This window comes from Chiroxiphia lanceolata, chromosome 8, assembly GCF_009829145.1.
Source record: "Chiroxiphia lanceolata isolate bChiLan1 chromosome 8, bChiLan1.pri, whole genome shotgun sequence".
Taxonomy (NCBI): Eukaryota; Metazoa; Chordata; class Aves; order Passeriformes; family Pipridae; genus Chiroxiphia; species Chiroxiphia lanceolata.
In genome coordinates this window covers 35,818,642-35,831,725 of record NC_045644.1, presented here as the reverse complement: position 1 = coordinate 35,831,725, position 13,084 = coordinate 35,818,642, and the positions used below count along the sequence as shown (strand labels likewise).

At 45.4% G+C, this 13,084-nt stretch overlaps 1 protein-coding gene across 20 annotated transcripts in view; it reads right to left on the bottom strand.

Moving 5' to 3' along the window:
• PCDH15 (protocadherin related 15) overlaps window positions 1–13,084 on the bottom strand; it is a 696,943-nt gene that overhangs the window by 167,813 nt on the left and 516,046 nt on the right. For all 20 annotated transcript variants that reach the window (XR_004358261.1, XM_032694780.1, XM_032694781.1 and 17 more), the window contains one exon: window positions 3,442–3,648. Coding sequence is in view for 19 of the 20 variants with exons in the window: in XM_032694780.1 (XP_032550671.1) it covers window positions 3,442–3,648 (207 nt within the window). In the remaining variant the exon portion in view is untranslated. The remainder of the gene's footprint in view (window positions 1–3,441; window positions 3,649–13,084) is intronic.

The window sequence follows — 13,084 nt, the reverse complement described above, 5'->3', positions numbered from 1 at the left end:
GTCCTTGGTTTAACCTTTTGACATCTTTTCCTCCCAAGTGGAGTTGACATAAATGCTGAAGAGCTTTCCATAGAATCCCAGAATGGTTTGGGTTGGAAGAGACCTTAAAGATCATCCAGTCCCACCCCCTGCCATGGGCAGGGACACCTTCCACTAGCCCAGGTTGCTCCAAGCCCTGTCCAGCCTGGCCTTGGACACTTCCAGGGATCCAGGGGCAGCCACAGCTTCTCTGGGCAACCTGTGCCAGGTCCTCATCAGCCTGACAGGGTGTATTCCATCAGTATATCCAACGTAACCCAACTCTGGCAGTTTGAAGCCATTCCCCCTTGTCCTGCCTCTCCAGGCCCTTCTCCAAAGTTCCTCTCCAGCTCTCTTGGAGTCCCTTAAGGGACTGGAAAGGGCTCTAAGGTCTCCCTGGAGCCTTTTCTTCTCCGGGTGAACACCCCTCGCTCTCTTACATCCCGAGGTACGAGTACTCTGGAAAGAGAGAGGATGCATCTCCTCTGGCAGATCTGATGGATCACATCTGTTGCCTTTAAGCAACAGCAAAACAAAAACTGATCCTGTTGTAGAATCTGGTGTTGAGACAGAGCAATCCTTCCCTGTCTCCTGTGTCCATGGTCCTTATCCCTCAGACCTGGGGGAAGGGGCCTTTCAGGTGCAGCCCCAGCCTGGCAGCAAGGAGAAGGGACGTGAGGGCCACTGGCAAAGTTCCAGCACAGTCCATCTGCCCAGCACATGGAATCACAGCCCAGCAGGGAGGGAGATCTCCCTTATTTTGTTCTTACTTTGGGGTGTCAGAATTCAGGCTTTATTGCCACATCATTTCCCAGTCTGGAAATCCTTGGCAGTTACTCATCATGCCACACTGAAGTATTAAGCTTTTCCAATAATAAACAGAAATAATTCACTTTTGGTTCTTTGTTTTGCATCATGTGGCTGAAGTTGATTTTCACTCACTTCTCCAAACTCCTGTTATCCAACATCCAATGAAAACTAAAATGTGATGTAAAACAACCATGTCTTAGGTTCACTAGGAAAAACATTTGGGCTCTTGAACTGTCATATCCACAGGAGATTTCCTTTCCAATATCCAAATGTTGAGAGGACTTCATGGGAATGTGCTGATGGACTAAAGAGGGGCCCAGTGATCAAACCGCTTGTGACGATTCTCAGAGCACCCTACAAAACTCGAGGTATTGAACTTGTACTGACTAAATGAGTAACACAAAGCACTTCTGGCGGGGAACAGAAATCCCAGGATTACATTACAAACCCAGGAGAGTAAAAGAACAAGCCGCTCTTTTGTGCAGAAGCTTTTGAAATTAAACATCTGCATTTTGAGAGCATGTACATAGCACGTGGGCTGCTATCTACCTGACAGTTCCATGATTCAATCAGAGTCAGCCCAAATTCAGGATTTAGCAGCTCAAAGTTATCCTAATTTTCTGTCTCGTATATAATCTAATATGTAGTTACAGCAGAGAACCTTGTATTATCAAATCTGCCTTTGCCATCTCATGGGCAGAGCTGTGCAACTGCCAGGGAAAGGTTAATCCCAGCACTATTAACTCCATCCTGGAAACTCTCTGGAGGTTAATGAAGCCCAAAGTCTGTCTGTCATCCCTTCAGTGGAATGATATCAACTGCCAGAAATGGGAAAGAGTCCCAAAAAAGCAGCAGCACAGAAAACTGCCAGTCAATTTAAAAGCCTGAACTAGGACACTGAATTTTCTTTAATTAAGGAGAACTTGCTTTGAATTATTCCAAGCACAAGGGATTCAGCCCTTCCCTTTCCAGCTGTGGTGGGTGGATTCTTTGGACACTCTTTGTGTGCACAGGAGGATTTTCCAAGCTCATTGCAGCTGATCCCAGAATCATGGCAAGGTTAAAACTCATCTCACCCCAGTCCCTTTCCATGGGCAGGGACACCTTCTACTAGACCAGGTTGCACCAACCTGGCCTGGAACACTTCCAGAGATGGGACAGCCACAGCCTCTGTCACAGACAGACACACACCAAGGCCTGTTTGAACCAAAGGATCAAATCAAAGGATCCCAGCAGCCTCACAAGAAAATTTCTCAAATTAGCAGTTTAAAAAGGCCATGAAACCGTGGCATTAACTGCAATGATTTGCTGCCTGCTGTGCTCAGGAACACATCACACCATCAGATTCTGTTCAGCACAAGGTATTATAATTATAAACACACACCTGATGCCTGCACACCTTGATTATTCCTATACTAACATCCAAGATCCCAGGAATTTGATCAAACAAGAAACTGCTTTGCTTTTAACAAAACTGAACAGGAGTGTTTCACAAGCAATCCAGACCCTCAGCAATGCCTGCTGGTGTCCCACACCCTCATTCCACACCTTTTATCCAGCCCCCACAAAGCCAGATCCAACAGTCATTCCCACCTGCCTTCCAACCGGATTTTATCAATGCCCATAAATCCAGGGAGATATTTTAATGGATAGGAAGGAGATATTCTACAGGAATGTGGGCTTTAAAAGACCTTCTTGGGACAATATATCACTCCAGTGCAGTGATGCAAAAGCATCTGTCAGTGACAACAGTCTTGTGTTTCTTAAAAATCATGGATTTGCCTGTGTCCAACATGAATCCTTCAGAATCAGGGGGTTGTTTTCGGACTATCAGGTTAAGAACTAAAGAGTACTGACAAGTATAACTAGTACTACAAATCCTATCCCAAAACTCAGCTTTCCTTATGGATCTGAAGACAACCAGAGAACAGAAACCAAAACGACCAACGGGGACAACTGGAGAGACAACAAGAATTACAGAGGGAAAAGAAACATGAGCCAAAAAAACCCCTCTAACAGCCTTGGTGAGAACTGAAGAAACATCAGCCCTGGAGTGATGTCCTGCTACTACTTGGTTACTGTTCCTTTGAAGATCCCCATGAGTAGTGCTGGTATCCAAATCTAGGCAGAGCAAAGAAAGGATTGACCTTCCAGCCTCCTGCCCCCCTATTCCTCTTCTTCTCAGTTCAAACTACGACTTCTTCCCGCTCTGAGCCCCCCTCTCCCATTTTTCCACACTGTGGGAAAGGCTCATCCCTCTCTCCCATTTGCCCACACTGTGGGAAAGGCCCATCCCTTTCCCAAAAACCTCTTCGTGCTGAGGATTCAACACCTTGAACAGAACACAAACTCATGGAGAGCTGAGTAAAACACAGAGTAGTTTTCCAGCTCAGATGCACTTTCAAATCACTTCTCAAATTTGAACTCAGAACGAAAACAAAAAGGAAACTGAGAGATAAAAAAGTGATAGTGAGTTTTGGTGTTTTTTTTTTTTAATTTATTGAGCAAACCTCCTTTGTCTCAATTTAAAAAAAAAAAAAATGAAAAAGAAAGAGCCCTGAAAGCAATAAAAATGCAACCACAAGAAGGACACTGTAAGGGACCAACACATACCTCCTCCACATCGTTGTCCAGCACCACGACCTGCAGTGGAGAAGTGAGGTTCTGGTTATCTGAGATGGTGGTTCCCACCGGGGAGGATTCCAGGATGAAGCCCTCATAGGTGGATCTGGTGAAATAAGGCTTCTGGTTGTTCTCATCGAGGACCTCGATGTGCAGGTTGGCAAAGGCAGGAAGGGGGTGGCCATTGTCTTGTTCAGCCTAAAAAACACCTCATTTGTCAAAGGCTCTCTCAGCTAAGTTCAGCTACAAACAGAGATTGACTGGGGATGGCTTGGAGTTAACAACCAAAATCCAGTTAAAGAAATGGATACCATTGCACAGATCCCCCTTCTGTGAAACTGGGCATCATGAAAAAAAAAATCCAAACAACTAAAAATTAGTAGGAGAGAAGAACAGAAAGACTTCCCATCACAACAAACTTTTACATAGTCCCAAGAAACCCAAAGCTCTACAGCACATGAGCAAACATAGTTCCTTAAACTCGCAGGACTGACTGAGAGTTTTGGAAAAATCTTCGAAGGACAAAAGAAAACTGGAGACTGATGATTGTACAACAGAACCTAAGGCACCAGCAAGAGAGTTAAAGCCCAAAGGTGCTGCCAGCACACATGGATGCACAGTGCTTCCTACAGATTACTGGACACGAGTCCCTCCCTCTCCCCCCAAATCCACCTCCCCAGTGTTACAGGAGTGGGATTTTAATTTGGGGTTTGCCTGGTTTTGCATCCTAGAACAGTTAGGGCTGGAAGTGACCTCAAAGCCCATCCAGTCCCACGCCTGCCATGGGCAGGGACACCTTCCACTAGCCCACGTTGCTCCAAACCCCATCCAACCTGGCCTTGGACACTTCCAGGGATCCAGGGGCAGCCACAGCTTCTCTGGGCAACCTGCTCCCAGAGAAGTTGTGGATGTGAGTGTCAAGTAAAATATTCTTTATTTCAATGAATAACCCCCAGTTTTCACCTGATTTATTCTTATTTTCAAACTTCCTAAACATAAAAGCACTAACTGGCCATTCCAGTGGGCTCATCCAACATAAACCCATGATATTCCTTTCTTGTCTTTTAACTTTACAGCCAACCACTAATTAAGGCAAATAAACAAGAGAAGTAGAAGACAACAAGTAATTTGTTCTCTAATTTATGAAGAGCAAACCAGTTTTAATTATAGTCCTGCACATGTCCCTGTAGCAAGACAATAGTAGGGCATTGAAAGACAGTCTCCTACGGCCAAAATGTGTATTCCCAGGGCCAAAACCTGGGAATACCACACCAGTGAAGCCCTAGTGCCTGTCTGCAGACATGAGAACATTTGTCCATCCCCTGCTACTTGTACAGCACTGACATTGTTCAGGAGGGACGAGATTTCTGTAGGGTGAGGAAGAAAAGAAAATGAACTCTGGAATTTTGGGTAGAATAACATTAAATATCTCCCCTGAAGACCATTATACAGCAGACTGACTTCTAAAGGCTTGTATTTAATTTAACCTGCTGGCTGAAGAGATGTCTATGTTAAATTGTTATGTGAGGAAATAGAGACACTCTCCCGGGAGCAGGCTGGGATCTCATCTTTGCTGATTTAAGGATTTCCTAAGGATCATTCCTTCCTTGGTGTTAAACTCAAGCTTTAAGTGAGAAGTGATTGAGACCAGCCCTGGCAGAAGGCCCTGGGGGTGCTGGTGGGGCAGAGGTTGGACCTGCCCCGGTCCAGAAACCCCCCGTGCCCTGGGCTGATCCCCCAGCGTGGGCAGCAGGGCAGGGGGGGATTCTGCCCCTCTGCCCCTCAGGGGAGACCCCCCTGCAGAGCTGCTCCAGCCCTGGGAACAGCACAGCAAGGACATGGAGCTGCTGGAGCCAGTCCAGAGGAGACCCCAAGAGGATCAGAGGGCTGGAGCAGCTCTGCTGGGAGGAAAGGCTGGGAGAGTTGGGATTGTTCAGCCTGGAGAGGAGAAGCTTTGGAGTGACCTAAATGTGGCCTTCCAGGGCCTGAAGGACCCAAGAGGAAAGATGGAGAGAGACTCTTTCCAAGGGCCTGGAGTGGCAGGACAAGGGAGAATGGCTTCCCACTGCCAGAGGGCAGGGTTAGATGGGATATTGGGAAGGAATTGTTCCCTATGAGGGTGGGGAGGCCCTGGCACAGGTTGCCCAGAGAAGCTGTGGCTGCCCCTGGATCCCTGGAAGTGTCCAAGGCCAGTTGGACGGAGCTTGGAGCAACCTGGGCTAGTGGGAGGTGTCCCTGCCCATGGCAAGGGGTGGAATGAGATGTTCTTTAAGGTCCATTCCAACCCAAACCATTTTATAATTCTATGCTGCAGTTATTTGAATCAATGTAATTAAACTAAGGAGCAGCCAGCACAGAGACAGAGAGAGAAGGTCAGGGCTCACAAAGTTGCTTCTTTGAAGTACATATCAGAACTGGGAGATCTGAGTGAAACAAGGGACATAATTTATCTAGATTTGGGCTAAGATTTAGGGTTATATGTCACACACTGGATTAATTCCCAAGGTCACAAAGTACAGCATAAGGAAAGAACCACTGATATGGATTAAAAAATGGCTTAAGGACAAGAAGGACAGAGTACCTTTAGAACTCAGAAGAAATTTGACTTTACTGTCAGTGAAGCCTGTGATGTGGCAAGGAAATTAAACTGGCACATAATGTGTCTAGACACTGTGCTTAAGAAAACCCCAAACCCCAAAACATACTTTTTTTTTTGGTCACGTATCAGGTGACTTCAGGATCAGCAAGGCTGTAGTGCAGTGAACAGTCCTAGTTACAGAGGCCACCTTTCCAAATAATACAAGTCTTTCTTCTTCTTCCCTTCCCTTAAAGAAAAACACCAACTATGAAGTCGTTATGCCAAGTTTTAAGTTATGGATGTTTGAGTTTTACATGAACAAAGATGCCTGTTTACTGCAGGAAGAAAATACAGCCATTTCTGTCAATAAGAGACATTACAGAACAAAGCCATTATTGATTTTAATAGTTTCATTGCTCTGGGAGTGCTGACACACAGTTTAGGGTTAATCTTATCTCACAATCACTGGTCTTTCTAAAGTGTATCTGTGACAACACTCTAAAGGCCAGAAAATCTTTTACCACACTGCTAAAGGTGAGGAAAACTTGCTGTTTCCATATGTGTGTGACAACTTTTAAGATTGATATGAAGCAACATTTTAGTAATGGATAGGAAAAGGTCTGGGTTTTCTGCACCCTTTTTCCCCCTCTCCTTATTCACAAAGACAAAACCTGTCCCTGCACTCAGATTTTCAATTTTACATCAACTCTCATTACTAGATTAAATACAGGATAGAAAAAGGGAGGTCTCAAAGAGAATTAGTTGAATACTGAGTTCACCTGAGGGATGAACATTTGAATAGCTAATTTAAAAGACCAGTAATTGTACTTAATACCTACAGGAGATGCACAGCAATTCAACCAAACTAATTATGTGGGAGATATCAGCCTTGTCAGGAAGTGGACTGAGCAAGTATTTAATGAAAATACACTTCTTTTATTCTTTTTCTCATCTGTCACTGCGAGTTGAAACCCAAAAACTTAGAAAAGCAAAGAATTCCTAAATGCAAGAAAATATATTCATTAAGATACATGGGAAGAGGGGAAAAGTGGAGCTACCCTGAACAAAGACAACTCAGGTCACCAGATGCACAGAGCCAAGAGATCAAAATAGGATGTGAGGAGTTGAAGGCTGACAGTCTTGCAAAAACCAACCAAACACTGCAAATACGAAGTTTCTGAAGTGCTGGGGGGAAAAAAAAATAGATAATTCAGGACTTTTTAAATCTCAAAAACCGTGGACTTTGGAGCATTTCTCTAAGTCCAGGAACTTCCAGTGCAGGGAGCTTCAGCTGAGGGACATCTCATTGCCTGCTAGCATTGTGTTGTCTAAAATTCATAATAAAAGAACCACAGAATCACAGAATCATCAAGGTTGGAAGAGACCTTCAACATCATTGAGTCCACCATTCCCCCAGCAACATCATAATCACCCCTAACCCATGTCCCCAAGTGCCACATCCAGATGCCTCTGGAACACTCCCAGAGACAGTGACTTCACCTCTGCCTGTCAGATCAAACAGGCTCTGTCAGAGTCACAGAAACAGAGAATGAATCAAGGTTTGGGTTGGAAGGGACTTAAGGCTCATCCCATTGCACCTCTGCCATAGGCAGGGACACCTCCCACCAGTCCAGGTCGCTCTAAGCCCTGTCCAACCTGGCCTTGGAGACTCCCAGGGTTCCAGGGGCAGCCACAGCTTCTCTGGGCAACCTGTGCCAGGGCCTCCCCACCCTCACAGCCAAGAATTTCTTCCATACATCTCACCTGAATTTCCCCTCTGTCAGTTTGAAGCCATTCCCCCTTGTCCTGGCACTCCAGTTCCCCAGGCAGAGTCTGTCTGCAGCTGCCTTGCAGGCCCCTTCAGATACTGGAAGGTTGCTCTGAAGTCTCCACTCAACCTTCTCTTTCAGAGAAGAACAACCCATTTGATCCGTTTTAAACTTTGCCCCCTCCTGTTTCAGTTGGTAACTCCTCGCTCTGGCATTTCCAGAGAGAGGGAACTGTTGATTCTTCTTCACCCTCAGAACTCTGACACTGTGTTTTACAGGTGTCTACCATGGCCTCCTCCTTCCTCACCTGACAGGAGCCTGCTTCAGTTCTGCTCTGTCCTCCTTGGGACAGGGACCAGAGCTGTGCACCTGAATCCCTTCAGTACTGCTGGGGTTTTTTTCTCTGTTCTGTTCTCTATCTTCATTAATGATTTCTAATTTTGCCTCCTTTTTTTTTGACAGCCATGGATCACTGCGCCAACCTTCACACTCAGTGCTCAGTTCCAACGCCAAGATCTCATTCCCAAGACAAGCCAGAACCCATCATTTTCAGTAGAAGGCCGGGATGATCTTTTCTGACTTTATTTTTAAGCCATGCCTTATTTTATCAGCCATTTTGTCACCGACTCACTCGGTCTTGCAAAGTCCTTCTGCAATTCTACAGTCAATCCCTGGAAGTTTCACCTCTGGAAGTGTTCAAAGGACATGTAGATATTGCCCTTGGGGACACAGGTTAGTGGTGGGCTTGGCAGTGCTGAGGAATGGGTGGAATTGGTGATCTCAGAGGGCTTTTCCAACCTCAATGGGATGCACTCACACATGCTAAGGGAGGGTGGCTGATGTCACTGCAAGACCCCTCTCTACTGCACTTGAAAGGTTCCTGAGGTCTAGAACAAAAGAAATGTCACTTGTATCTTCAAGAAAGGCAAGAAAGAAGATCCAGGGAAGTCCAGAACCTCCCCTCAGTGCTAGGGAAAGTCGTGGGGGAGCAGACAATTCTGGGAGTCATTTCCAAGCATATGAAGGACTAGGAGGAGGCTGGGAGTCATCACTCCTGTGGGTTTATGAGGGCAATTCATGCTCCACCACCCTGACAGGTCTCTGCAGTGAGATTAATGGCTTGGTGAGCATGGGGAGAGCAGTGGGGATCTTCACCAGGTTGCCCAGAGAGGCTGCAGAGTTTCCAAATACTCCCTCCCCATCCAGAGCACGGGGTAGGACTGGCCATTCTCCAGAGGTTCCTGCCAATCTCAGCAACGCTATGATTCTGTAACACCTCAGGATCATAACAAGCTTTTTTATTCCAGTATTTCACCCACTGAGATCGTTCCCAAGTTCCTTCAAAAGCCACGGGCTCCATCCCAGTGCTGTGCTCCATGACCTCCCTGGCTTTTAAACTGATCATGTCTTAGCCTTGCCCTCTGCACTTGGAACAGAAAACAGCCTTTGTTTGATGAACAAATCCCCACAAAACATGGCTAAATGTACTTTATTTTCTGCCTTCAAAGTGCATGTTTGTCCACAGTTTGATCCCAAGGCTGCTGCAGAAGCAAGGCCTTCTTTTCACGGAATGCAAGTTTTCAACACCCTTGAGAGCAACGGACAGGAGGGATCAATGAAGTTCCCAATGGGAAGAGAGAAACCACTTAACCTCCTGAGGGAGGAGCAGGAGAGTACCAACTTTCTGTTGTTTCTGCTGAGATCCAGATCAGGGAAAATTGTGCACATTGTGAAGGGCTTCCCTGTACTGGAACAGCTGATCCATGTTCTGGGAGCATCTCCCTGATCCAAAGCACCTCCACAAGAAAGGAATCACAGAATCATGGAGTATCCTGAGCTGGAAGGGACCCACAGGGATCATCCAGTCCAACTCCTGGCCCTGCCCAGGACACCCCAACAATCTCACCCTGTCCCTCAGAGCGTTGTCCAAACCCTCCTGGAGCTCTGGCAGCCTTGGGGCTGTGCCCACTGCCCTGGGGAGCCTGGTCAGTGCCAACCACCCTCTGGGGGAAGAACCTTTCCCTGAGATCCAACCTGACCCTGCCCTGACACAGCTCCTGCTGTTCCCTGGATCCTGTCACTGTCACAGGGAGCGGAGATTGGAGCTGTCCCCCCAGTGCCCCTTGTGAGGAAGCTGTTTCCAGCTCCCAGGCATTTTCTTGGGATGGGCAGGACAACAGGCACACAAATTCCTGCCCAGGAATGTCACTGCAAATGGCATCTTATGCATGAAGCCGAGTTCACTCACAATTTTCCCTGATTAACATGGAATTTGGTCTGGCTGCTACTCAGTCTTGCAGAAATGCTCACAGCAAGTACACCTGACTTACTCACACCTCCTGTGTCTAATGTCAGCCTGTAGAACAACCTGACAATTCAGCAGAGGAAAACCTTCTAAAGATTCTAAATCCCACTCTGTTCAAAAATTCCAGCCAGTAAAAATTCCAGAGTAAACAGAATTTTACAGGAAAGTTCCCCATCACTTCCTGCAGAGTGGGCCCACAAGCCAATTTCCTGGTGACACTGGAATTTCAAACAGTCTGACCTTCTGTCACCACCTGAACAACAGGGAAATGCAATCCCACTGTAGAAGTGTCTCCATGGTGTTATCTGACCCCGGGCCAAGGACAGCCTGGCAGAGGCACCTCGTGGGGATGACACAGAGAGGTCCTTGGGATACAGAAAATCCTCTGTAAGAATATTCTTCAAAATAATCTGCACCACTGTGGCACAGACACTTCTCTTCCCAAAACGGTAAGGAAAGCACCAAAAACCCCTTTTTCATAAAATTCCAGAGTGATTTGGGTTGGAAGGACCTTAGTGCTCATGGCATTCCAACCCCCTGCCTTGGGTAGGAACACCTCCCACAAGATCAGGTTGTGAGAGTCTATTCCCTAAGAACCATAAAACTCTTTGTTTCAAGTAAAAGTCTTATTAAAAAGTCAGCCTACAAATGTTATTTAAAGCTGGGAAACTTCTTTCCTCCTTCCCCTCTCCCCCTTTTTTTTTAATCTAATTTGATTTTTTTTTTGAGGTGCCCAATTTACATAAATCCTTTTCAATTTCCCAAATACAATTAAATACAGTGGACAGTGGTTTAATACCATACAGGCTCTATGTAAACCAACTCTAAAACTACATTATCAACTTCATTTCCCCTCTGCACAGGTGCCCCCATGAGACCAACAAAACATTCCTCTGCTCTCTCACCTGATGTGCAGCAAGTTCAGCAAAATCTGGTTTCTTACAGATGTGGTAAATTCTCTGGAGTGCAGCAATTCCAGGAATTAGGTTTCACTGGCTGTGTAAGCACATCCAGCCTTCAGCAGTCCATCCTCTTTGCAAATTGATTATAATAGAACTGCCAGGTTAGATTTTGTCTGATTGATAAATAACCCAAGTTCCAAGAGGAAAGGATCCAAATGCATCAAAATTTGATTAATTCTCCTTTTGGTTTCATGTTATACATGCTTTAAAAATAAATAAAACCTCACTAACACTTTTTAGAGCTGGTAACAAGAACATGGTCTCATGTCTACAGTGCAATGGTCATGTGTATCGAATTTTAATTACAGTATTATTAACACTGGAAGCCCTTTCAGTTTAAAGGTTCTAAATCCACACAGTGTGGATGATGAAACATGGAAATTTCAATGGGACACCCAAAAAAATCCACACATTCTTTTGTAAAAGCCCACACTGCTTGGCAGGGAATGGAAGTGCCACAGGAGGACAGAATAGTTTTTCTCCTTGCTTATCATCTGTTATATTCTGGAGATAGCACAGAGGCTGAAAACCAGCATTTCTTATTAAGATATTTAGTTTTTTCCATTGTCTCCCTATTTGAGAATTCAAAATTTATCAGCAATCCAATTTTTGTCCCACAGGTGAGCACACCCATTTCCTGTCCACCTTCCTTCCTGCATTCAAATATTCATGTATTGACTTAACCACCTTTTCCATTTCACTCTTTTCCATAATAACTTAACAGGAAAAAAAAAATTGATCTCCTCACATGAGAGGGAATATTTTAAAGATTGAATTTTGTGAGTGCTGCAAAAAACAGTGTATTTTCTGTTTGAAGGGAAACATCACACAGATAAAACAGAATCAGATCCAACAACTTCAACGCTGCGAGAAATGAAAACTCCAGAATGAGCAACACAAGAATCTGAAGGTTTGATTTGTAACAAGCCTGAGACATCACAGCAGTTCAAAAGGGCCCTGAACAGCACAGCATTAAAACTTTTATTATTCTAGCTGGTGGCACATTGTCATTCTTACAGACTGATCATTTCCCTGATTATCCCCCTGACTGCACCTACAGCACAGCAACATGAACCAGCAATGCCCATAAACAGTGCCATTAACAACCAAAGGGGCCATTTAGGCTCAGGAGATGCCCCCCCAGAGCAGGGTAAGGGGTGGCTGTAATTGGTGTGTCCTGCTACTGTACCTGGCTGCTGAATTTTGGAAATCAAAGTGCTCCAGGGCTTTAACCTGTCATTTCTTAGTATATTTAGAATTCTATATTTAGAATGGTTTGGGTTGGAAGGGACCTTAAAGATCATCTTGTTCCACCCCCCGCCACGGGCAGGGACACCTTCCACTAGCCCAGGGTGCTCCAACCTGGCCTTGGACACTTCCAGGGATCCAGGGGCAGCCACAGCTTCTCTGGGCAACCTGTGCCAGGGCCTCCACACCCTCACAGGGAACAATTCCTTCCCAATATCCCATCTATCCCTGCCCTCTGGCAGTGGGAAGCCATTCCCCCTTGTTGTATCACTACACGCCCTTGGGAAAAGTCCCTCTCCATTTATTTAGATGTTAATTCACCCAAATTTCCACATCTGTCCCAGTGACAGCAGAACTCCAGAACAGGAAGTAAGGTCCAAAATAGATTTTTATCAAGGAATCCAATCCCAAATGATTTCACTGTCAGTGTGCACCAGCTTTGTACTTTGCTGCATTCAAAATCAACAAAGGGAGGAAATCAACACAGTATTTAAAGAGGTGCCAAGTTATTCAACACTGTTATGAGCTGCAATTTTGTTTCATCTTCTGTCCTACAGTACTCAGAGCTCAGTTCCTCAGGAGATACAGAAAGGACCTGTACATTAATAAACTTATTACCAGTGTATTTGGATAATGGGTGGCACTGAGTGGGTGGCATCCCTGCCTATGGCAGAGGGTTGGAACTAGATGGTTTTTAAGGTCCCTTCCAATCCAAACTACCTGTGTGAGTTGAACATTTGTATTTAGAAATAAATTTGATACTACTAAGTGC